We start from the raw sequence: 25,699 nt of genomic DNA on the forward strand, positions 1-25,699 counted from the left end.
CGCCAGCCACGAGAGACTCCTCATTTTCATTCATTGCCCATCGGCCGAGTCGTGGGGTATCAGTCTTCCTGCCAGGGCACCTGGGAGCAGTCTAAGCCGCCAGAACGCAGCGCCCCCCTGGATGGGGTCCTTCTGGATGTGTTTTATGATATTGCGATCACATCGTGGAAAGGACAATTTATCTTACTTTAAACTTAAAAAAAAAATCTTTTTAAATATCCTTCTTTTTTGATCAAGTTTACAGCATAAGCATTTCCCACTAATACTTATTCTTAAAAACAACATGTTGAGGGGCTTACCTATACTTACAACATAGATGGGTTAAGGAAGAAAGCAGAGCAGACACGTTGAAGCCCTCAGCGTGCCCTCCCCGCCACAGAGGTAACCACGGTCTTGAATTCGGTGTTTACAGTGTCCACATATATTGCTATTTACATTTTTATTAAAAATTTTTTTTTTTAGCCCTGGCTGGTTTGGCTCAGTGGATGGAGCGTCGGCCTGCGAACTGAAGGGTTCCGGGTTCGATTCTGGTCAGGGGCACATGCACGGGTTGTGGGCTCGATCCCCAGTGGGGGACTTGCAGAAGGCAGCCGATCCATGATTCTCTCATCATGGATGTTTCCATCTCTCTCTCCCTCTTCCTTCCTCTCTGAAATCAATTAAAATATATTTAAAAAAATTTTTTTATTACACAGAAAACTATTTAAACTTTATGGAAAGGTATCATGTTGTGTTCTTTTGTAGGAAAGTTTTTTTTCTTAATCTTTACCTGAGGACATGTTTTTTAAAAATTGGTTTAGAGAGAGAGAGGGGGGAGGAGAGAGAGAGAGAGAGAGAGAGAGAGGGAGAGAGAGAGAGAGGGAAACATCGATGTGAGAGAGAAACATTGATCTGTTGTTCCCGTCCCATATGTGCCCTGACTGGGGATCGAACCTGAAACCTTTCGTTGTACGGGATGACGATCCAACTGACTGAGCCACCGCCAGGGCTGTAGGAAAGTTTTAAAACATTCACCTCCCACTCACCCTGCCCAGTCCTATCAGATAAGCCTTGACTGTCTCCTCTCTCTCCTCTCCACATTCCAGGTGCTGTTTAACCAGTTCAAGTACTTTTTCAACCTCTATTTCTTACTCCTCGCCTGCTCCCAGTTTGTTCCTGAAATGAGACTTGGCGCGCTGTACACCTACTGGGTCCCCCTGGTGAGTACGTACCGCGCTCGGCTTGCTCAGGGGCCGCCGAGGTTGGGGACAGACAGCTCCCTGTCTCTCTCACTCGAGCATGTGGAATGGGAGAGCAGCCCTTTAAGGGAGAGGGACCCTCAAGCTAACACATTGGGCGCCCCCAAGGTTTTAAGGTTGCAGCTCCATTTCCTACATCAGCAGGGTCAGACGATGGTAAGCTCTGTGCCATTCCTTCCTTCTGTCACTCTGCTCCTCCGGCATTCACCGTCTCAGCGGACAGAGCGGCAAACGAGGGAGACCAAGCCCCGTGTTGGTGTGTGTACTCTGTGCATACTATTTAGTGGGAGGGTTTAAAAAAGTGACAGATTCCGTGCTTTCGTGTGTACGAATGGGAGAGAACTGACCAGAATGCCCCTCCATTCCTTCCCTCGCCTGCTTTTCGTTCTTCCTTTCCTTTGGCCAATGGTAATTGAGCACCTGCTATGTGCCAGGCACTGTGCTGGGTGCTGGGGGTGCAGCGATGAACAGAACATATAAATTCCTGCCCTCACGGAGTTGATTTTCAGGGGATAGACAATAAACAGATTAATAAAATTGTTTCAAATTGTGGGAAGTTCTGTGAGGGTAACAGAATAACGTCATAGGACAGGAGGGGTATCCCAGGCTCCTGGAGTATTTGTTGGATGGATGAAGGTGGGGGTTGTGGAGGGGCAGCCTAGCCAGGGTGGCCATGAAAGGCCTCTTGAGGAGGTGATGAGGAGGTGATGGGAAGGAGAATAGGAGGGTGGGAGGTCTCCGGGCAGACGGCAGCCATGCAAAGGCCCTGTGGTAGACAGGGGCGCAGAGGACTTGGAGAACAGAAAGGAGCTCAGTGTGACGGGGATTGGAGAGGGCAGAGCTGACGTCTTTTTCTCCAGAGACATTATGAAGTGTGATTGCTGCCTGTTTTTCTCTCAGCTGGACTCGGGGGGGAACACTTAGATCTTCTTTTCACAAACATGGTTACATTTTTAAAAAAATACATTTTTATTGATTTCAGACAGGAAGGGAGAGGGAGAGAGAGAGAGAGTGAGAGAGAGAGAGAAACATCAGTGATGAGAGAGGATCATTGATTGGCTGCTTCCTGCATGCCCCCTACTGGTGATCAAGCCCGCAACCTGGGCATGTGCCCTTGACCGGAATCAAACCCAGGACGCTTCAGTCTGCAGGCTGATGCTCTATCCACATTGAGCCAAACCAGCTAGGGCTACATTTTTAATTGGAAGAAGATTTGTTTTAAAATTGATAGAGGGGGGAAAGGAGAGAGAGACAGGAACTTGGATTTGTTGTTCCACATACAAGAAACAACCAATGAATGCATAAACAAGTGGAACCACAAATGTACGTTTCTTTCTCTCTCCCTTCCTCTTTCTCTCTCTAAAAATTAATAAAGAAAATTTAAAAAAGAGATACACAGCTCTGAGTAATGTTTCTTTCTAATCTTCAGCATCTCTTCTTCTTGATGTTTGAACATTGACAACTCTTTAAAAAAATGTTAAAGCGCGGTGTGGACTGGACACGCTCCGCCCGGTGCGCCGCTAAACGTCGTAGGAGTTCCTTAGCGCCTCCAGTGGGTGGCGCTGTGCTCGGGCAGCCCCCTGGCTGTGGAACGCTCCAGACCCTACCTCTCAAGTCTGTGTGTGGGCTTCTTGGCAAACCCCGATGTGCTGCTCTCTACTGCCTCCCAAGGGGCTTCTGTTCATTCTTCTCCTTTTTCAATGACAAAGAGACTCTTTATTATTGGAAAAAAATCTGAAGAACAACTGGGGGGAAAAACCCCCCACACCAATGCCCCTGTGCAGCCACCCCCAGATACCCCATTTATGTTTCTGGTCAATTTCCGTTTCGTCTCTCACACGTGCCTGTGTTTTATACGCACTCTAACATACAGTGTAGTGAATTCTACATATTATGTACACACGCATGTTTTGTAAATTGGGATCCCAAGTGCGCACGAAGATAGCTAGCTGTGTGTCTCCCCGTCTTCCCTGCCTCTCGCCTCTCAAGCGTGCTGTCTGACCTTGCGTGTGTCCTCGTTCCTCACGGTATCCGTCTGCCCAGCCTGTGGTATAAACCCATCATCCGGAAGGTTCTTGGGGTACAGATCTGTTCACACCCCTACTACCTCGTTTACCTTACCTTGGCATCTGTGGTGGGGAGGGGACCTCAGCCACATTGGGAATGAGCTTTTCGTTCTCCTAACCAGATTCAGGTAGATACGACTAAGGGGGCGGGGGGATGGATTTATACAGGAATTCACATGCCTGAGAAAGTTGGAGGGAAATTAGATCAGCTCTGTTGAATTCTTCCAAAGGCGGTCATTGAGGATCCCGTGGACTGGAGGCAAAGTGTGCTGCCAGGGAAAAGGATTCCTCGCTTGATAAGGGAGAACTGGAGCGGCCAAGGAGACTCGGGAAGTCGCTTGAGGTCGTGCTAGGATGTGAAGGGTTTCGGTCTCAGAGAGACGAGCTCCCTCCCTTTTTCCGAGGAACGGTCTTGGGATGTCAGAAGGGCTTTGGGCTTTATGTGAGGCTGTGTGTTCAGGGAGATTCATATATATATATATATATATATATATATATATATACACACACACATATATATATATATATATATATATATATATATATATATATATTTACTGATTTTTTTACAGAGGGAAAGGGAGAGGGATAGAGAGCCAGAAACATCGATGAGAGAGAAACATCGACCAGCTGCCTCCTGCACACCCCCTACTGGGGATGTGCCTGCAACCAGAGTACATGCCCTTGACTGGAATTGAACCCGGGACCCTTCATTCCGCAGGCAGACACTCTATGCACTGAGCCAAACCGGTTAGGGCCAGGGAGATTCTTTGCGGCATGTTGTGTATAATGAAAAATTGGAGACCAACACTGGTCCGTCGGTAGCGACCCACATGCTGGTGGGGCTGAACTCCGGGATGCTGCCCAGGAGTGAGAAGCAGGGAAGTCACTCCGCTGGTGCTGACACGGGAAGGCGTGACTCATGATTTTCTTGACATGGAAAAAGCAAGTTGCAGAACAACATGGACCATATGCTTCCATTTTTATGACCCTCTCCCGCCCCCCAACAAATACAGGGGTGGGCAAAAGTAAGTTTACAGTTGTGAGTACCCAAAAACAGTTTATTCTTGTATTATTATTTATTAATTAGTGTATATTTATTTGTATTACAACTGGGGTGAGGCAAGAGGGCTGGGAGAGGGGTGGGGGCTGGGGTGACCTGGCGGGCTCCTACCTCTTCCAGTCCTGTCTCCTCGCTGAAATGTCACTGGGATTTTCCAGGAGAGCCGGAAGACCTGGTTTTCAATGAAAGCCACTGATTCCCTGGTTTTCCTGGGACCGGGTCATAGCTAGAAGCCGGCAGGCTAACGGCAGCCTCGGGCCATCCTGAGGTTTCTGACTGCATCAGGGCCCCTGGCGTCGCCAGCTGTGCCCGGGACGGTTCAGGACCCAGAGGGCATGTTTGTCTTGTAGAAGCCCTGGCTTTCTTTCCGGGGCCTGCAGAGCAGGGAGTTTATGGTCAAAGATGAATTGGACACCACCTATTTCTAGGTGACTGTAGCTGACTTCCCTAGATGCCCTAGGTGTTTGTTAGGGAATCAGTGTGCAGTTCTTGGCTAGAACACGCTTTGAAAGGTCTCTGACCATGTGAAAGGTCTCTGACCATGCCGAAAGTCCTGGCCTTTCACACCCAGGAGAGAGTGCAGCGGCTCAGTGAGGGCTGTGGAGCGCGGGGTGGAGCGCAGGCCTTGGCTGCACTTCGATGAGAAGTCGTGTCATCTGAACAAAATGCTGAGCCTCAGTTTCCACATCTGTGAAACGGGTGATCATGTCCATTTCCTTGGCTCGTTGGGAGGATTACATGAGATAACAACACGTAAAGTGCTTCCCATAGCTCCTGGCTTATCGAACATAGTCTCTTTTTAGTTTTTAAAACCTGCGCTAGTGACACTGTTGTTCACTGTCTGGATTAAGTTCTAGCTTTTAATACTTTTTTTCTTGGTACTAATATAGTAGAGGAAGAATTTCTTCAGGAGATAGCAGAAATAACCCATAACATTGTATGAAGTCCAAGTAATAAATCTAGATTTTTTTTTGTTATTAAGAGATAATCTATACACCATAAAATGCATAGACATGGCCTGGCCGGTGTAGCTTAGTGGTTGAGTGTTGACCTATGAACCAGGAGGTCACGGTTCAATTCCAGGTCAGGGCACATGCCCGGGTTGTGGGCTTGATCCCCAGTGTGGGGTGCGCAGGAGGCAGCTGATCCACGATTCTCTCTCACCATTGATGTTTCTCTCTCTCTTTCCCTCTCCCTTCCTCTCTGAAATCAATTATATATATATATATATATATGTTTAAAAAAGTGCACAGACATGGAGTTTCTGACTCAGTGAGTGTTGACCTTCATCAGCGCCCGTGTAAACACTACCTCAGTAAGACAAGAACGCTTCCATCACTCTGGAAAGTTCCCAGTGCCCCTCTCCTGCCAGCCCCTCCCCAGCCAGAGGCAGCTGCTTCTCTGAATTCTATCTCTTACGGGTAGTTTTGTTTCCGTAAATCGACTTCTGATGTTCACCATCACCAGAGAGCCTACTGACACCTTCACGGTTGCTTGTCTGCGCGCTGCCATCGCCTGCGGTTCCTCTACAAGCTCAGCTTGGGCTCCACAGCCCGGGCCGCCTTCAGACCTCTTTCTAGATGTCTGTGGACGTGAAGGGCCTGCGGAGGTGGACGGCTGGGATTTACTTCTGGACCACGTTTGCATCTCATTGTACATAAATGTCTGGCCCAGGGCATGGCGTGTCCTCCAGAATTAACGAGAACTGTGTGTTTGGGGGCAGGGAAGGGTAGGTCGGATGAACTTGGGAGGCCGTGTTCATTGGCAGCAGGGAGGTTACAGCTTCTGCCTTTATTTATTTATTATTTTTATTTAATCCTCACCCGAGGATATTTTCCAATTGATTTTTAGAGAGAGTAGAAAGAGACAGAGAGATAGATACATCGACGTGAGAGAGACACATCGATTGGTTGCCTCCTGCATGTGCTCCGACCAGGGCTGGGGATCAAGCCGCAACACGTACATGCCCTTGCCTGGAATCAAACCCGGGACCCTTCAGTCCGCAGGCTGATGCTTCTGTCCACTGAGCCAAACTGGCTAGGGCGCAGCTTCTGTCTCTGCAGAGCACACACTTCCACTGTCGTCCGTGGGGACCAGCCAGGCCATGCAGGGGGAAGAGAAACCAGAACATTTGAAAAAAACAAACAACAAAAAACCTGGCCTCTGGCCCAGAACAACAAAACTCTGCAGCATGTGGGACGAGGGGGGGTGGTTGACCGGGCTCTGCAGACCGGGTCTGTGCTGCCGGAACAAGCATCCTCTCCTCCGTACTCTGAAATGGGCCCGTTCTTCACATCTGATGGGCGGCAGGGGGCAGGAGGAGTCCTGTGGCTGTAAAGATGTCTGGGGCTTTGGGGAGGGTCACAAAGCAGCGCCTCTCTGGCTAGATTTACATCAGGATCTGAATCAAAGTTAATGTACTTCACAGGGTCAGCAGCATGAACATGAAGTCAGCAAAGAATCCCTACTGCTACCCTCCGTGGGACTTCTGCTCTCTGTGTTTTTAAAAAGTGATTTTAAAAGGAGGGATGATGAGGGCATCTTGTAAGAAAAGTGAATGAGACCCTGGCCGGGTAGCTTGGTTGGTTAGAGCGTCGTCCTGATTCTCCAAGGTTTGGGGTTTGATCCCAGGTCAGGGCACATACCAGAAGCAACCAGTGAATGCATAAATAAGCGAACAGCAAATCCTTGTCTCTTTCCCGCTCTTATCTCTCCACCTCTCTCTAAAAAATCAATACGTTAAAAGAAATTATCTTTAAAAGAAAAAGGAAAAATGGATGAAGGTTCTTGCCTTTGTGGATACAAGAGGAAAAACTGGATGGAAATAGGTCCATGCTGTGGACAACACACACAGCCTCCCTGAGTTTATGAGTTGGGGTGCCTGGCTCAGGAATATCAGACAGTTTTAAATGTTCTTTTTATTAGTTGGTAGTTACACAGTGAATGCTTTATAATATTTCTTTATAAAAATGTAGGACATTACAGACATCCTGCAGTCCATCCCACTCCATCATTGTCCCTCTTAGCAGAGGAATCTAACCAGTAGTTAAGGAAATGGGAAAGTCTTTCTTTTAAAAAAAAGTTTTTATTGATTTTTTTTGAGAGAGAGAGGAAGGGGGTGGGAGAGAGAGAAACATCAATCGGTTGCCTCCCATACATACCTCGACTGAGGGCTGAACTTGCAACCTGGGCATGTGCCCTGACCAGGAATTGAACCAGCACCGTTTTGGTGCATGGGATGACGCTCAACCAACTGAGCCACACCGGCCAGGGCAGAAAGTCTTTACCAGTGTGTGGAATCTTTGTTACTTCTGTGAACGGTGTTCCATTTTATGTTCTGAAAGGTTGATTTCCCCACTGGCCCTGTCCGTGCAAGCAGAGGTATCTCATTCCTTTTAGCTCCTGCTGGTGGTCCATCTCCTTGGCTCCGCCCACCGGAGTTTCTCTAGCTGCAGAACAAGGTGGCTGCTAAGATCTCAAGCCAGATTTTCTGTGTTCAAAATTCCTGCTTATATATCTATACTAATAAAAGGGTAATATGCAAATGGTCGGGACATCCTCACGGGTAACAGCCGATCAGCAGGAGGCTATGTGTGCAGCAGGCGCAGGTGGGCGGGGACTTGCAATGTCGGGGACTTGCGTCACACTGACACAATCCATCACCAGGAGGCCTGGGGCCCAGCGGAGGCCTCCATGCGGCTCCGCCAGGGGTCTGGTGAGGCCTGGGGCGGGAGGGGGGGTGGCCGTCCCTCAGCTCCGTGTGACATGGAGGCAGGACTTCCGGCTTCAGCCTACCTCTTTGGGGCAGTCCATCAAGGAGCCCCAGATGCGTGGGCGGGGCCTACCTCTTTGGGGCGACAGCTTGCGGGGCTCCTGCACTGTGACAGGGCACAGGCCAGGCTGAGGGACCCCACCCCCCATGAGTGCATGAATTTTTGTGCACTGGGCCACTAGTATATAAATAAATTCCTAGGAGCTTGATTATCCAGCCTCTTAGTGCCTAGTTTCCTTATCTGCAGCACAGCGATCCCGTATGGTGGATCTGTCCATGGGTTTGTTGTGAGGGTGGGATGCACTAATGGAAGGAAAGCACTTAAAGGAGCCCAGCACATGGCGAGCGAGATACAGATGTCAGTGTCACCCTCCTTCAGCCATTGTCTGGATGGACGGTGTGGGTGTTTCGACATCGTTGACTCTGAGAACCCTGCGGAGGTGGTGAACAGGCTGTGCTTGTGCAGGCGTGTCGACGAGTGTTCCTCGGCGTGTGTGTGTGGAGGAGACCCTCGGAGAAGCGGGTTTGCTGGGCATGTGCGTTTGGGATCCTTAGCAGGTCCTGCCCTGCTGCCCTCCGGCCTTTTCTGTCCCTCCCTCCCCCGCCAGGAGAGGAAGGTGGGTTTCAGCCGGGCTCACTCCATCCCCTCTCTCCGCAGGGCTTCGTGCTGGCCGTCACCATCATCCGAGAGGCGGTGGAGGAAATCCGATGCTACCTGCGGGACAAGGAAGTCAACTCGCAGGTCTACAGCCGGCTCACAGTGAGAGGTCAGCCGGGGCTCCGCGGGGGCCGCCTCCTGCCGCCGGCCTGGGCTGCAGGGCTGCAGCTCAATCATAGGCCGCTGACAGTCAGGGAGCAGAGTTCAAGGCCTGGGGCTGGCGGGGGTGTGGGCGCCGCGTGGCAGGACAGCCACTCCGTTGCTGGTACCAGGGAGGCCAACCTGTCCCCCGGGGCCCGGGGAGTGTGGGCTGCATCCCCAGGTGGCCAGGCTCTCTTGGAGCCGGTCCTGTGGGCTAACTTACGCGTCATCAACCTGGAATTGAATTCTGTGCATTTGGCAGCCTCTGCCCGCTAGTGCCGTACCCTACGGGGTCTGGCTGCAGAGGGGAGCGGGGAACTTTGCCCTCCGTCCCTTTCCAAAGGGGCACCGCTTTAAAAGCTACGTTTTCAACACTACAACACTAATGCTACCACTGTGCGGCACTGGTTTCTATTCACCTATTTATTCGTATACTTTACGTTGGATGTTTGTGGACATACAAGATGAGCCACATCAGTTTTCTTAAAAGGCACCAGAGTTACGTAAATGCTGCATCTGTGAAGACTTCTTTGCTGGCGTCTTCTCAGTCCTCAGAACTGAAGGGGGAAGAGCCCATAGTCTGAGCCAAAGAGAATGGGAGCCAGCCTTTAGTCGTTAACCCCGGGCAAGACACGAGCATGTTCAATGGTGGAATTTAAAACCCACCCCAAACCCCACAGAACTACCCCGCCAAGGTTGACTTCCGTTTCCCACTCGCAGTCCTAGAGTAGATTTCCTGTGAGGTTGTGTTCAGAAAGGAGAGAAAGTTACTGTCTCAGTCCCCTAAGATGACTGATCCCATTCAGGGGTTCATAACGTTTGAGGAGAGGCTGGAGGGAGTCGGAGCTGTGCCTCGCCTGCAGGAAAGGGGGGATTCTGAAAGAGACGAGCCAGGTGCAGGAGGAGCTGGTCCCCAAGCCTGGCATGAACTGCGGTTGTTCAGCGCTCTAGTCTTCCGGAGAAGCTGGCCATCCATGTTCCCGGATTCTCAGTAGAATTTTCTTTTTTGGGAAAAATGTCAGAGGAATATATTTTGGCCTCCTCTTCCCCTCCCCACTCCCCCAAATTGAAATTTTGACAAAATTCCTTGAGGGCATGGACGTTGTTTTCGTTTTAGTGCATTGAATAGATTTTCATAGTTGGTGGTCTTAAACATTTGCAAGTCTCCGGGAGAAGGGGGACTTCAGAGCGGGGATAGAAATACGTGTTTTGTTATTGCTAAACCACTGTATTTAGGACCTTTTGCAGACTAAAGAATAAAAACCCAGTATAATCTTTGCAAAGGCAGGTGGCTTGGGGGTTCCACGTGGGTAATCAGAAGACCCCTCTGGGAAGGCGTTTTGTGTGGTTTGTGTATATTAAACCCTCCCTTAATAACATATTCTGACGATGACATTTGCAATGCTTGGCAACCAACAAAAGCCCGGCGGAGCGGCCGCTGGGTCTGTTCAGAGGAGGGCCTTTGGGAGGCCTTCCATTCATCTGTCCAGCGCCCGCCCGCCCTTCGCTTCTTTTCATATTGCAATTGCTTTTCCCCCGCGTGGTTTTCCTGCCCACCCCTGCAGACCCCCGCTCAGCTGCTGCCCGAACCCCCCTGTCCTTGCAGAGGCCCTAAATAGAATTGGCAGATGGCTCCAGCAGTAAAAACATGTCTTCCTTTGTTGGCCTCCTTTTGGGACCCAAGGTTCCCATTGTCATGCCAATTCGACCGGAGAGGCCGACGGAGCCGAGCTCTGAATATTAACCCAGGCCCTCGCCCTGCAGTTTGTTTTGAAAGCCCCAAAAAGGGCGCCGAGAAAACTGTCAGTCGGGGACGTGATGGAGGTGAGTTTAGTTATTTGATCCACTTTGGGGGGAAGGGCCAGAGAGAAAAGCCCAAACAGAAGGTTTCAGAGAGAGGAAGAGAAAGAAGCCTTTTTTGACCTTACCGCACTGTTTAATGACTCAATAATATTTTCTTGAGTGAGACATTTCACCAAGAATTCAATGAAGTTCAAAAGCGAGATGAAACACATAGGGACATGTATGTCCACGCAGGACTGTTTTCTTTTTTTGATCACACAACTTCTTAAAATGGACTTTTCAACACTACTTCTGGAGTTCAGAAATGCTTAGAAACCAGAATCAAGTCCCCAACCACTACGAGGTAGGCCATGAGATTTCCCTGCACTCAACATCATTTCTGGTTAAGAAAACAGTGCTTGGACTAAGTTAAAATTTTTTTTGGGTAATAGTTTCTAGTTAGCAAAAAGTTGCAAACCTCCTGCAGAGAACTCTTGCAAGCCTGCCACCCCGGTTCCCCAGTTGTCAGCGTGTTCCCACTTTGGTTTTGCTAGTCTCTCTCTGTCTCAGCCATTAGAGATTTAAGGTGAGGATATCATGCCTTTTGCCCCTAAACACTTCAGTGTGTAATTCCTAAGAGGACACTTCTCTTACATAACACAGTACAATGAGCCAAATCAGGAAATTTAACATTGAGGCAGTACTATTAATCAGATCTAGAATCCTTACTCTAAATTGGCCATTTGTCCCTGAAATGTCCTTTAGTAGCATTGAAAAAAATTTGATTTTAGAGAGGAAGGGGGAGAGGGGGGAGAGAGAGAGAGAGAGAGAGAGAGAGAGAGACTTGTTGTTTATACACTCATTGATTGATTCTTGTATGTGTCCTGACTGGGGATCAAACCCATAACCTTGGCATATTGGGGTGACACTAATCAGCTGAGCTACCCGGCCAGGGCTGCAGCGATTTTTTTCTTGGTCCAGGAACCGATCCGGGTTGCCAGTTGGTTTAGCGGCCCCCTCTCTCCTTCACCCTCCACCCCGGCGAAGCTCTGTGGCGCTGGTGTTTTTGAAAAGGACAGGCCAGTTTTAGGCCAGTTACTTCGCAGCTTGTCCCTCAACTTGTGTTTAAACGCCTGGTGTCTCACAATTAGATCCACGGCGTGCATTTTGGCAGGAATTAATATAGTTTTAAGAATGTCAGTGGCACAGACTCTAAGTCAGGATGTTGCCAAAGTTTTAGAGGCATTATGTTAATCAAACTAAAAAACTTTAAAACTTTGAGGAAAAAGAATTCTATTTTGAACAGCTGAACTAAAAGCCCCGGTTAATAATAAGGAGTTCTCCACCAGAGGGAAATTACTTTAAAAAAAAATTTTTTTTTATTGATTTCAGAGAGGAAGGGAGGGGGAGAAAGGGATAGAAACATCAATGATGAGAGAGAATCATTGATTGGCTGCCTCCTGCACGCCCCCCACTGGGGATTAAGCCTGCAACCCGGGCATGTGCCCTTGACCAGAATTGAACCTGGGACCCTTCAGTCTGTAGGTCAACGCTTTATCCAGTGAGCAAACCAGCAAGGGTGGAAGTTACTTTTTTTTTTTACTAGCTGCTTCCAACACTTTATTTTTTTTCAGACTGTATATGACTAATATGCAAAGTGTCCCCATAGGAGTTTGACTAGGAGACTGGGAGTTCTATCGCTCGCTATGATGTACGCTGACCACCAGGGGGTGGCGCTGAGCGAAGGAAGGCCCCAGCCGGCAGCCAGAAGGCCCTGATCGGCCCTGATCGCTACCAGGCCTAGGGACGCTACCCGTGCACGAATTTTAAGAAGCTAACTAAAAAGAACTTATATGCTTTTATGCATTGCCCATGAATACAGACAGTAGGGTGGTGAAGGCCTGGGGGCTGGGTGGGTACCAGGTGGTGGGTGAGGAGCAAGGAGGCAAAAAAGGGAGAGACATTTGTAATACCCTCAACAATAGAGATAAAAAAAAACCCTAATAATTATACTTTATGGGCATGAATGTGGGGCCCTCATGAGGAAGGTCCCTTCTCTTGACCACTGCACTCCTGGTTCTGAGCTTGTCCTGGATTCAGAACTCGGCATCCACCTCCTCCCTGCTGGGTGGGCAGATCCCTTAACCGGTCAGTAATTGGAGGTGATAGTACCTACTGCCTACGAGTTGCTTAAATGTAACTCCTACATGGGAAGAACGTAGGACTGTGCCTGTGATTGGACGTGTGCTTAAGAAAGGCAGTGCTGGTGGTATTGCAGCAAGGGTTCGTTAAGTGTTGGTGGACGCATCAATGGAGGTATTAGCCAAGGGTGCTGGGAGGTTGTGGGAGCCCATCAGAGAGGAGTTGATGATGTCTTCCAAAAGAGATAACCTTCATCCTGAGTCTCACAGGATGGAAGAGAGCAGGACTGGCTACGTTAAAAAATGAACATGTGATGAGGCCCTTGTTCAAAAATGATTAAGATTTTCAAAATGGTGACGGTAGATCACTAAACCAAGTAAGGGGCCCTTACGATCAGTACTGGGATCACATGCCCATGGCGTTGGCCTGATAAGAGTTCCCCAAAGGGCCCGGCATGATTGCTGGGAGGGCCGCGCATAGAGCCCTAGGTCCTGGCTCCGTCTTGCTCTTCCCAGTGCGGCTGCCGTCCCTGAGCCTCTCCCTCCTGGGAGAGCAGAAGAAAAGACCACGTAGGCCAGTGAGACTCTGGGAAGGTGGAAAGTTGACTCTGTGATCCAGGAATCTGTACAAGGCGTGCTACAGGGAGAAGGGGACAGGGGGGCTGTAGGAAAAATGCTGTCCACATTGGAAAGCAGGCGGAAAGGAAAGGTGACTTACCATAGCCAGCCAGGTGCTGGAGGGCAGGCCTGTCGTTTTTAAACGCCCCCCCCCCCCTCCCCGTGGAGGGAGCTTTTCCGGGGAACTGGGGCGCAGAGAGGGAAAGCACCCTGAATGAGGGGTGCAGCTAGCTAGTGACTGGAACCCCGGCCTGTCTGAATGTCAGCCCTTAGTCTGTAAGTCCAGGCACCTACCGTGTGCCAGGAGCCAGCTCGGCACTTTGTCGCAGACTATCTCATCGATCGCCAGTGTTCCTCCTTTAATCAAATGCTGCAGAAGGACTTCTAAGATTTAAGGCATTTTAAAACACATTTACGTTTTTAAAAATTGATTTGAGAGACAGACATCGATTTGTTGTTTCATTTATTTGTGCATTTGTTGGTTGATTCTTTTTTAAAAAATATATTTTTATTGATTTCAGAGAGGAAGGGAGAGGGATGGAGAGATGGAAACATCAGTGATGAGAGAGAATCATTGATCGGCTGCCTCCTGCACGCCCCCCACTGGGGACCGAGCTCACAACCCAGCATGTGCCCTTGACCAGAATAGAACCTGGGACCTTTCGGTCCGCAGGCTGACACTCTATCCACCGAGCCAAACCAACCAGGGCTGATGGTTGATTCTTGTATGTGCCCTGACTGGGGATGGAACCCCAAACCTTGGCATATCGGGATGACGCTTTTAACAACTGAGCCACCCAGCCAGAGCCCATTTCTCAGTCCAAAGGAACTTCTCAATCCGGCTTTCTCATTCTCAGGTGGGCAGACTGTTGAAAGCCACGCCAGGATAATGCTTTCAGATAAAGGAAAGCCTCCTCTTTCCTCCTACTTGAAGTCCACATTTCCTCGGGATCAGAGACTTAAGAGAGATTCCTAGACTTTTATGAGTTTTATGGCTCTAATTATGGAGCTGTCTCCCCAGAGTCACACCATTCAGCGACCCTGGAAACCCCAAAGGCCATGAGGAGAGGATCTTGAAGTTGGAACAGACTCAGCAACACTTAGTTACTTGAAAGATTTGGGTTGGGTCAGAAAGAAAGGATGAGTAAGTGAGTAATTTCTCATTATGCTTATCTTCCCCAAACCAAAAGTTTAATTCTGGAGAGGGGTCCCTCCGCCTTGATTATCACAGGAGGCGGGGCAATGGGATTTGCATTTTCACAGGATGAATTCCAGGTCTTCATACCAGGAATGTTTTCCCAGACTGACTTGTGATCAGGGGCTAAAGGAAGCGAGCAGATAATTAGCCTTGAAAGAAACTGCAAACAGAGCACAATTAACACAATCGATGATGTGTCTTTCCTGCTGGGGACATCTGGGCACCCCGGGAACCATAAGTCATAAACCAAAGGTCTCTTTTTAGTACATATGTGGTGTGAAAAAACAGATCTCTCCCCGTCCCCAGTTCTGCCCGGATAGCTCTGCAGTTACAGAATAACCTCAAGGATCTCATCTCAATTTGAGAGTCAGATCTTTTTCCCTCCAATTCAGTTCAAAATCCACATCGAACCATTACTTAGGATTGCAATTAATGCGACTAACTGCTGCAGTCCAAGATGATATGTGTGTTTCTTTTGGGGAATTCTGTTTTGCTGGAGTTCATCAGAAGGTCGGATCGTGTCGGGAAGATGCGTTTATTAATGGGGAGCAGTTTAGCTGCTGGTTAACTAACGAAACTCTGTATTCCTGAACAGAAGTACCGTTTATGTTTTCAAAGTATAAACTCTGTTCAGACATGCGAGAACACTAAGATATGCTTCCTACGTGTTTTAGAGAAGAGAGCCACAGTGATGGTCTTCTTTATAGCATTGCAACAAAAGTCCTTTCCTAAGGATCGCAGATACAGTTGGGTAAGCAAAGAACTCCTGCTCCTGAGCTCCCCTGGTTAGGATTCAGAGCATCTGCTTTTACGAGGCTCATTCAGAACAGATCTGGCCACTCTCATCCTCTGACACTTGCAAGTTGTTATTTCAGAGCCCTAAGGTTCTTTTTTTCCTTCCAAATTACTCAATTTCACTTTATTACAAATATTGGTGAACTGATCTATTGTTTAATTAAAAAAAAAATCACATGCAAATTATACTGTTATCTTTCCCAGAAGTGTATCCCCCCTCCACCCCTTGGCCAGGGTGTTGGTCTATTTCATCATTATTGGGCACCAGAAGCAACGAGAACCATTTATATATTTATTTTAAAAGCCTCTGTTGGGTATAAACTTGTCACGTAGAAACCTCAGCCTTTCGTTTTTTAAGTTCCCACTATTTTAAACAAAAGCCCCAGGAAGTGGCCGTGGAATTTCCAATAATGCCGTTTAACCCTTTGCCTGTCTTCAAATAACAGTCTTTTCTTAGGCTTTGGGGAAACGCGGACGGCTGGATGAGAATATGAAAATCTCACCTTTAAACCCTCCGTGCGCACTCTGCTGGGTCTGCAGAGGCGTTTTAGTGTCCACCCCAGGAAATGTACACAAAGCCACAGAATTTACAACTCGTCACTGTCACAGGCAGATTAGAGTGTGAGCTAAAGAGTAAAACATTAGCCAGGGTCAGCGCACGGGGGTCGCTGCTGGAGCTCTACAAAAGCAGTCTGGGCCCTGCGTGCACGGTGAAAAATGGAGTAGACTAGTAGCTGGCGGGGCTCGGGGTCAACAAAATAGGCCCACACATACTCGTGCCCAGAATTTATTTAAAAAAAATTTTTTTTCAGGCTGTTCTGCATTTTGACTGAATTGTCATTTGCTGGTTTCCACTCCAGGGGAACATCTGGTTTCTGCTCCCGGGGCAGACAAACTGCTCTTATCCCTGAGCCGTCACCCATGAAAAGCATGGTTTGGGCTCGATGGCTTTGCTTGGGAAAGGCTCGGGGCCCGTGTCTACAGAAATAAACAGCGGCAGTAATTGGAAGTTGGCTCCCTGCTATAAACCCCGGCTCAGAGGCGGCTTGGGCGAAGTGGCGAAAGCTGAAAGGATTACGTTTGCTTTATAGAAAGCATTTAATGATGGCGGACGGGGCCGGTGGAGCATGTTCCACTTAACCTTTGGGAAAATCCCCCAGCCAGCTCCTGCCGAGTTTCTGCCGATGCGTTTAAAACGCCCAGCGCCCAGGGGCCGGAGAGGGGTGTCGGGGAGAGCTCTGTGGGGGAAGGGAGGGTCCTTTGGCTGCGGCTCCCGGAACCAGGCAGGTTTCCCTGTGCACTTGGCCAAGATGAGGTTACTGGGTGTTCTCATATCTCTTCAGCACCAGCTACGTAATCCTTGGGGCCCAGTGCAAATGCAACTGTGGGAGCCCTCGTTCAGAAGTGATTAAGAACTGGGGGGGAAATAAAAGGTTATTAAGAGTTGTAATATGTCCGCAATTGGTCGTCCACCCAGGGTTTGGGGCTGTGGGGACGCAGGTCGCACCCTGTTTCAGGGATATCTGGGCCGGAGAGGGAATAGGAAACTTGGGAGGTATGGCTGCTCCGGGGTGGGGGGAGGGGAGAGCTAGGGAAAACCACGGTGCTGGTTTTATTTCCCACGTTTCCGTGTCAGAAAGACAGAGCTTTGCCCGGGGGCGTCTGTATTTCCTAGTTTCTGTGGGACCGATGGTAGGAAACGCAGGACGGTGGTTACATGAAGATTGGGAATCGTGTTCTGGGTCCTTCCCACCACGGAGGGGTTTTCCGTCCTGAGTTAGTCCCAGCCTCTGGGTGCTCGGCTCCTCCCCGAACCCGGGGCCTCTGTCCTCCCTCCTCCCACCTCGCTCGGCCTGTCCCTGAGTAGCTGGACGGGGCCATGTCACTCGGCCGCGCTGGGAAACCGTAGATGTTGGAACATCCGTACCAGTGCTGCTTCCCTCCTCCTCCTCCTGCTGGGTTTTCTCCTTTCCCTTCCTTCGGTTTATTTGTGTGTGTTTTCTCACTCAGACACATGCTAAACACCGGCCCCCATACAGGCCTGAACTGCCCATTTTCTGATCGCCAAACGTGACAGCGAGGGGGAAGGAGGTCGCGTTTATGGTCAGGAACGATGTGAGCTAGCAGAGTGGGAGGGCTGAGGGTCTCCCTTTGTTGAGGCGGCAAAGTTGAGGTTCACCCCTTCCCCACCCCCAAATACCAGCATGTTACTGGGGGAACCTTGGTGAAGGAGCACAAGTGACCTCTTGATGGCATGGCCCCCCGTGGCTCCTGTGCCCCACTATGGCCCCCGTGGCCCTCCTCCTGAGGGCCCGACCCCCAGTAGGAGTGCCCGTCCCCCGTCCCCCGGTAGCAGTGCCGTCCCCCGGTAGGAGTGCCGTCCCCCGGTAGCAGTGCCCGTCCCCCGGTAGGAGTGCCCGTCCCCCGGTAGGAGTGCCCGTCCCCCGGTAGGAGTGCCCGTCCCCCGGTAGCAGTGCCGTCCCCCGGGTAGAGTGCCCGTCCCCCGGTAGGAGTGCCCGTCCCCCGGTAGGAGTGCCGTCCCCCGGTAGGAGTGCCCGTCCCCCGGTAGGAGTGCCATCCCCCGGTAGGAGTGCCCGTCCCCTGGTAGGAGTGCCGTCCCCCGGTAGGAGTGCCCGTCCCCCCGGTAGGAGTGCCCGTCCCCCGGTAGGAGTGCCGTCCCCCGGTAGGAGTGCCCGTCCCCTGTCCCCTGGTGGGAGTGCCGTCCCCCGGTAGGAGTGCCCGTCCCCCAGTAGGAGTGCCCGTGTGCGGGTCAGCCCGCTGGGGTAGCACAGTGCCCTGCAGCCCAGCGGATTAAAGGCGTTTTGTTGAGGCAGAGCAGATGGACAGAGAGCAGCAGAGTTCAAATTAACCCGTCATAAATCAGGACACCCTGTAAGAAGGGAAAAACCTGGCAGGGGGTCAATGGGGAAAAAAGGGACATCTGTAATACTTTCAACAATAAAGGTTAAAAAAAAAAAGAAATCTGAGCCTGGCCACTTAGACGTTTGAGCAAATTTAATTTATTTTTTTTCTTATTAGAAAAGCGCCTCGTGCCTATTTTAAAAACCAATGTGAAGAATTAAAAAAGTGTGTGTGCCGAACAGAAAGATAAACCCCACGTGCCCAGAAAGAATTGCTGTCACCCCTTTCAGTCGAATCCTTCTGATTTTGCCCTGTCTCCTGCTAACACACATGCACACGCACACGCACACGCACATGCACACGCTCACACATGCCATTATTATTTAATAGGAATAAACATACTCTTTAGACATTGACAGAAGGTTGTATCCAGGCCTCGAAGACCAGAACACCAGCGTGATAGTTTGGGCCAGGCCACCAGCATCAATTTGAGTAATAAAACCAAAGACAACGTGTAAATTTATGTTTGGGAAAGTTGGGGCAAGCTCCAAGGAAAAGTGCGTTGGCGCAGAGGGCCGGCTGAATTTACGATCTTCCTTCCAGGAATGCCCCGGGAAGCTCCCCAGGAAGAGCTGCGCGTCTGTGTGTGGTTGTCCTGTCGCCCCCTAGTGGTTCGAGGAGAACTGTTCGGGCAGGAAGAGAAGGCTGTGCATTGGACCCTCTCTCGGCCCATTTCTAATGATCTGTTTGGATCAATGGCTCTTCTTTATTCCCTCTGTCAATATATTTACCGAAGCCCAAGGCAGGATGAATGCTTGAGCCTAGTAGGTCTCCCGCACGTCAGGGCTCAGGTCATTGGACGGAATGTTAGCACCGTGTTTTATGACAATGGGACACTATTAAATGCTCACTTCGTGGGGTGAGATACTCATTCCTGGAGAGGAGCTAAGGTTGGTTAGCCCATCACCATCTGCGACGTGCTTTCTAGAAGTCATTAGTGTTCGTGGACAGTTCTTTTAGTGCCAGTTCTACTTATTATGACAAAATTTAAATATAAAAATTAGCAAAAACCCAACCCAATGGAACCTACTACAGTTGTTTCAATAGAAATAATTGGAATGCTTTAAAAAGTCTCCATGGTGCTGACTTACTAAAAAGACACCGGGGGTTAAGTTATATGAAATATTGTGAAAAATTGTAAAAATCTAGAGTTGTACACTCAGATTATTGCCGTTAGTGTCTTTAAGTTATTTTCAATGCTGAAGGAACAAAAGCTAGAAATCCTCATTGGTGTTGAATGAATGCTGGAGTCAGTGTTACTGTGTCTTTCCCCTCTTGTGAGTTAAATGGGCTTATTACAAGATGCCAAAAACAAAGATTTTATGGTGTTGCTCCCTCGTCGCCACGATGTGGTGCTGGGCACAGGCCCTGACTGGCCAGTTCCACCTTCGTCTCTCTGTTCCCTGCCTTCATGCCATGTCTTTGTACTTGCTAAAGGAGCACACGTGTGTCCCACTCATGTGCTCTCCCACCTCTGTGCCTTCCTTCTACCACTGGCAACCTGGACCCTTCGTCTGGTTAATTGTGGCCTCACCTCTCCTGTGAAGCATTTGTCCACACCTCGCTGCCCCCCACCCCCTTCACTCATTATTTGACTCTCGCCTCCACCCGAAGGTGAGTTCCATGGATGCCCGCCCTCAGACTGTGCCTGGCATACAGCAGGCGACCAGTGCATGGTGCTGGAATGTTGATTGGATAGTCAGTGCCTTCTGTGTGCTGAGCACTGTTCTAGATCCTTCTTCAAAGGGGGACTTGCCCTCCTTCCTGGCCCCTCAGCTCACTGACTCACTCCCATCACTTCACACTCTATTTGCACCAGCAGCCTCTGTCTGGCTGTCTTTCTCACTAGCACATGAGTTAGCGAACTACAGCTGGTGGCAAAGTCAGCCCTTTATTTTATTACTAGAGGCCCGGTGCATGAAATTCATGCACTTGGAGGTGTCCCTCAGCCCAGTCTGCGCCCTCTTGCAGTCCGGGAGCCCTCGGGGGATGTCCTAAGCCGGGAGTTGGACATCCTTAGTGCTGCTGCAGAGGCGGGAGAGGCTCCCACCACTGCCGCTGTGCTCCCCCTGTGGGAGCACACTGACCACCAGGGGACAGCTGCTGTGTTGAGTGTCTGCCCCCTGGTGGTCAGTGTGCGTCATAGTGATTGGTCGTTCCGCTGTTGGGCCGAAACCGGCTCTCCGACATCCCTGGAGGGGTCTCAGATTGTGAGAGGGTGCAGGCCAGGCCAAGGACCCCACTGGTGCACGATCGGGGCTGAGGAGGGGCCCGGGAGGTTGGCCAGCCGGGAGGGACTGCAGGAAGGCTCCATGGCATGTCCGGCCCATGTTGCTCAGTCCCAATTGGCCAGACCTCAGCAGCAGGCTAACCTACCGGTCAGAGCATCTGCCCCCTGGTGGTCAGTGCATGTCATAGTGAGCAGTTGAGCGGCCTTAGCATATCATTAGCATATTATGCTTTGATTGGTTGAACGGACGACTGGACAAACCGGACACTTAGCACATTAGGCTTTTATTATATAGGGCTTTTTGTATGGCCTGGGAGCTGAGGATGGTTTTTGTATTTTAAAATATGAAATATAGAACAAAGACTATAGCCTTTGGCAGGAAGACTGTGGCTGGAAGCATTGCAAACATTGTCTCTTGGCCAGGACATGCCACACTATTTACTGTCTGGCCCTGTATGGCACACGCTTGCTGACTCCTGCCTGAGGCACAGTTTTAGGATATGGGGACCCCCTTCAGTCTCTGAATTCTGAGGTGCAGCACTCAATAGGCGTTTTTTGAGTTGAACTGAACTCACTTTCTTATTCCTTCCTCTGGAGTCGGATGTGGATGTGAATACCTGTGAGTCTAAGGGCATCTCTGAGCCTTTGTCCTCATTTGAAGACGAGATAATCATGCCTTCTCCTGGTCGCCACCCCGAGAAGTAAACAAAGCCATCCACATGCCAATATCTATTCCGTGTTTAGCACAGAATTAGCATTTAAAATTTATTTTATTTTATTTTTTAGTTTAATCCTCACCGAAGGATATGTTTTTTTAAATTGATTTTTAGAGAGTGAAGAAGGGAGAGAGAGAGAAACATCCATGCGAGAGAGAAGTATCGATTGGTTGCCTCCCATACACACCTGGACTGGGGATCGAACCCGAAACCTTTTGGTGTACGGGATGACGCTCCAGCTTACTGAGCCACCCGGCCAGGGCAGCACAGAACCAGCGTTTAATGTTAGCTGTTCCATTTTTATTCAGATAAACATCCAGCAAAAGTAATCTGACCATAACCATCTAAACCAAACTATATAGCAGTTGCAAATTAAAAAAAAAATAAAGTAATTAGTTCTTTTGGGTTAGCTTCTTTCTTTTTGAAAACTAAGAGCTGCCCTTCTGCCCTTTTCTCTCTCTTCCCCATATCTGTGTGGGTTTTCTCTTTCCTTTTTCTTTTGAGGCTGAATGAGTTTCTTAGGGTGCGGACTTAGGAACGTTTCTAAGGCACCATTAAGACAGAAGATCTCACTTGAGGGGTGTGGGCATTTCCCAGAGCTCTTGAGTGGGGGGTAGTTTCTGGAGCCATTTCCGCTGCAGGCGCACCTTTCTCAGAGGGGCAGGAGGTGATGCGGGGGTGGGGGCAGGAAGGTCATCCTTCTGCTGTGCGCACTGGCTTTGAAGGCCGCTGGGCCCTTTATACAGACGTGGAACTGGAATGAGCTCAGACAGATGCGTCTCGGGCCTGTTTCTCTGCAGGGACCGTGAAGGTGAAGAGTGCCAACATCCAAGTGGGAGACCTCATCATCGTTGAGAAGGTGAGGGGGTCTCTGCTGGGTGTGGAAGGGAAGTCCCTGCTCTCACATCTCCATGCTAACGTGCAGTCGGTGGTCTGACCGGATGCTGCTGCCTGCAGCTCCATTCAGCAGCTCTGCTGGGGAGAACAGCCTCTCTCTTTCCTATGGGGGCACAGAATATTTTTTCACGTTTAGATGTGTTGGTTAGCTAGAAATCCTACACAAGTTTGACTTCCTGTTTGATGTGTTTACTAGTCTTTTTTTTTTTTTTTACTTCCCATGAAGACTTTCCTAGAAGTCTGTTAACTACATAAACGTGTTGGTCATTTGCCTTTTGAGCAATTTTAGCTTGCATTTAAAATAATTAAATATATGTCTATATTTTACTGATTTTTAGAGAGGAAGGAGTAGGGAAAGAGAGAGAAAGAATCATCGATCGACTGCTTCCTGCAAGCCCCCTACTGGGGATTGAGCCCACAAACCGGCCATGTGGCCTGACCAGGAATCGAACCGGTAACTTTTTGGTTCACGGGACATTGCCCAACCAACTGAGCCACATCGGCCAGGACGTAGCTTGCATTTTTTGACTTAAACACCATGCTTTTCAATCATTTTATGGGGAGTAGAGGTTACTATGAGAACAGTAAAAAGGCAAAAAATACATTTTTAAAAATAGCACTGCTCATTTGCGCCTGACTTCAGCGGATGCTCGCATCTCTTTTTACTGTGCTGTTTGGAAGGTACTGGATTTTGAGGGTGGCTCTGGAAAGTCTCGGGGTGATATTTGATTCAGAAAGGAGTGTGTCTGGACTGGGTTCTGTAGGAAGTGAACTGTGCCCTTTGAAAAGGATTAAACCCTGGAACTCAGAGCTGATTTGCGGGAAAGTGAAGCCCTTCTGGGCGGCAGCCCCGAGGAACCACACCCCTGTGCTCTGCACAGCCCTCGCTGTCCGTAGTTAAAGGAGGCTGCTGTCCGCTTCTCACTCTCTTTTTGAGAATGGCTTTTGTTCCTTCCTGTGACTTGACTTCCTTATTAAAATCCCCCTGGAAGCCAAGCCTCCAGCCAGGAAATAGGTGGAAGCAGAGAGCGTGAGCAGGGGGCGCGAATCTTTCCTTCCGCAGACAGCCTGGACCAAAGCCAGCGAGGGTCGCGGGCGTGAGGCCCGGGGTCCCTGGCTGGGATTTCGGGAGGCAATGGTTGGATTCGCCAGGAAACGAGAAGCTCTCTTTCTGAGATAGGATTTCAGCAGGGGATTAGAAACGTAACAGCAGCGTGCAAGAGTGTTCAGATTCAGAACAAAATAACCCCGCCAGTCTGTCTTGGACAAAGGCAGACACGGAAAAGACGCCGGGGGTTTCCATGGCTCCCTCCCCACCGAGGGGCCGGGGGTGGAAACCCACCCAGGATGGTCCGCAGTAACAGCCCTTCTTTTCGTCACAGAACCAGCGGGTGCCTGCTGACATGATCTTCCTGAGGACATCAGAAAAGAACGGTAAACATCTGGGATCAATTTTGAAAATAACCATTAACCTTTCAGTGGCAATTTGGCAAAATAATCATTCGAAAATGTAACTGAAGTAGATGATCATTTTGGAGCCACAGAGGCGAATCCAAACAGCCCTTTTAACAGAGCAGCCGTAAGAAAATGTTTTCGGTGCTCGCAGGTCAATAGATTGTGATCATTACAAAGATACAGTTGGTTGGACCCCTGCTGAGTCCCAGCTGGTGAAGTCACAGACATGCCCCCGCACACGTGCCCACACACACACACACACACACACACACACACGTGCACACACACGCTCACGGATATAGGCATGCTCGCACGTGCGGCTTTCCCTCCCTGGGCTTCGTGAGGCTCAGCTTCAGGAGTTGGCGGGAGGAGGAAGAGTGTCTGACAAACAGAAATTCTCTCTCTTCCGGGAAAATACCGGGAGGTGTGTGAGGAGGTGGGCAGTAGGGCGCCGGGGAGAGAGGTAGCTGTCCCTCTGGGCCTGAGTCATGAGTGGGGGGCCAGGGCCACCCTTGCCCATCAGTTTGCTTGTTGTTCCAGCCCATTGGGCTGAGTACCGCTCCCGCCTTTACAAGCCCCTCCCTCTCCCCGCGGTCTCCCCGCGTGGCTGCCACCCCTGCCCGCCCCGTCCGTCCGTTGGCTCACGTCTCCTTTCTCTTTATTTCTGATATTTAAGCTGCTCTGAGGAAACAAGGCTGTTTTTCTCTCGCCTATCAGGCACAATCAGAGATCTTTGAGCCCCTGAAAGATTCGCATTTATATTCCTTTGAGGTTACTGCAGCCTATTTTATTACAAATTGAATAAAAGCACGGATGAAATCTTACACTAATAATATATGAGGCAATGCAGAGAGGGGGGTGGAAGGCATAGATGAAAGCAGCCCTCTTTTAAAAACTGCGGCTTTGTCCTCAAATCGGTCCTGAGTCCTGGTCCGTGAAAACGGAGTGTTGGGGATTAGGTTCCCTGAAGGGCTCTCCCTTTCTAAAAGACCCCCAAGCCCCCCCAAAAGATAAGAACTTCCCAGAAGCCTTCACTGCAGCGCCGGTGAGTTCCGTGCCCTCTCCGTCTGGTGAGATGCACGGCCGACCTGTGGCTTGGACTTGGTGTCAGACCCACATACGCGCCCACACAGAGTGCGAGGCGGTGACGACAGCCGACCTGCCCAGCGCTCTCCGCTTTGCATGGACCGGCTTTAGCTTTCCCATCTGAGGTCGGTGCTGTTAATCTCCATTCTCACACGCGAGGAAACTGAGGCTCAGACAGGACCTGCAGCTAGTGAGTGTTGGAGCCGGACTTGAACCCAGGCGGTCTGGTTCCTGAGAAGGTGCTTGTAACCCTTCCCCAGAACAGACTCGAATGCTGGTGATCTCAGGCCGTCTCCACGCCAGGGCTTCTGGCACCACTGAGTCCCGACAGCAAGCTTGGGAGGTGTGTGTTCCTTCCCATTTATGGAGAGGACACACTGAGGGTTAGCAAGGTGGAGAAGCTAGCCCAGGCTCCACTGCGAGTGAGTGGGGGAGGGAGGATTTGAACCCAGATCCTTCTGACCCTAGCGCTTAAGGAGGAAGTGGGAAATCCCTTTGGGTGGTTGGCCATTTGTTGGCTGCTTTTACAAGGACCAGGGCAGGGCTGCCCAGAGCTGCCACCGAATGGCTTCTTGAGCTGCAGGGGAACAGAAGGCACCGACTTCCTTCCACAGGGTCTTGCTTCCTGCGGACGGATCAGCTGGACGGGGAGACGGACTGGAAGCTGCGGCTCCCGGTGGCCTGCACGCAGCGGCTCCCCACGGCCGCCGTGAGTAGCTCTCCCTGCACGGGCACAGATGGCCACTGTCCCGGCAGGGCTCGCAGACTCGGGCGCCCTCCGGGCCAGGCATGGGTGTCAGAGGTGAAGTGGGCTGTGGGGTGTTTTGGGGTCCTGGGAGCCTTGAGTGCCGGTTGGTTCCACACACTGTGGCCACGCAAAATGCAGACCCCGCATGCGGGACGGAGCTCTCCGAGGGAAGC

At 50.2% G+C, this 25,699-nt stretch overlaps 1 protein-coding gene across 1 annotated transcript in view; it reads left to right on the plus strand.

The window, feature by feature from the left end:
- The window catches only part of ATP9A (ATPase phospholipid transporting 9A (putative)), a 128,664-nt gene that overhangs the window by 31,326 nt on the left and 71,639 nt on the right, over positions 1-25,699 (plus strand). Inside the window, exons 3-7 of the mRNA XM_054724152.1 lie at positions 1,086-1,199; positions 8,798-8,906; positions 22,141-22,199; positions 23,620-23,671; positions 25,393-25,487. Coding sequence (XP_054580127.1) covers positions 1,086-1,199; positions 8,798-8,906; positions 22,141-22,199; positions 23,620-23,671; positions 25,393-25,487 — 429 coding nt within the window. The remainder of the gene's footprint in view (positions 1-1,085; positions 1,200-8,797; positions 8,907-22,140; positions 22,200-23,619; positions 23,672-25,392; positions 25,488-25,699) is intronic.

The sequence above is a fragment of the Eptesicus fuscus genome, chromosome 12 (assembly GCF_027574615.1).
Source record: "Eptesicus fuscus isolate TK198812 chromosome 12, DD_ASM_mEF_20220401, whole genome shotgun sequence".
NCBI classification, from domain to species: domain Eukaryota; kingdom Metazoa; phylum Chordata; class Mammalia; order Chiroptera; family Vespertilionidae; genus Eptesicus; species Eptesicus fuscus.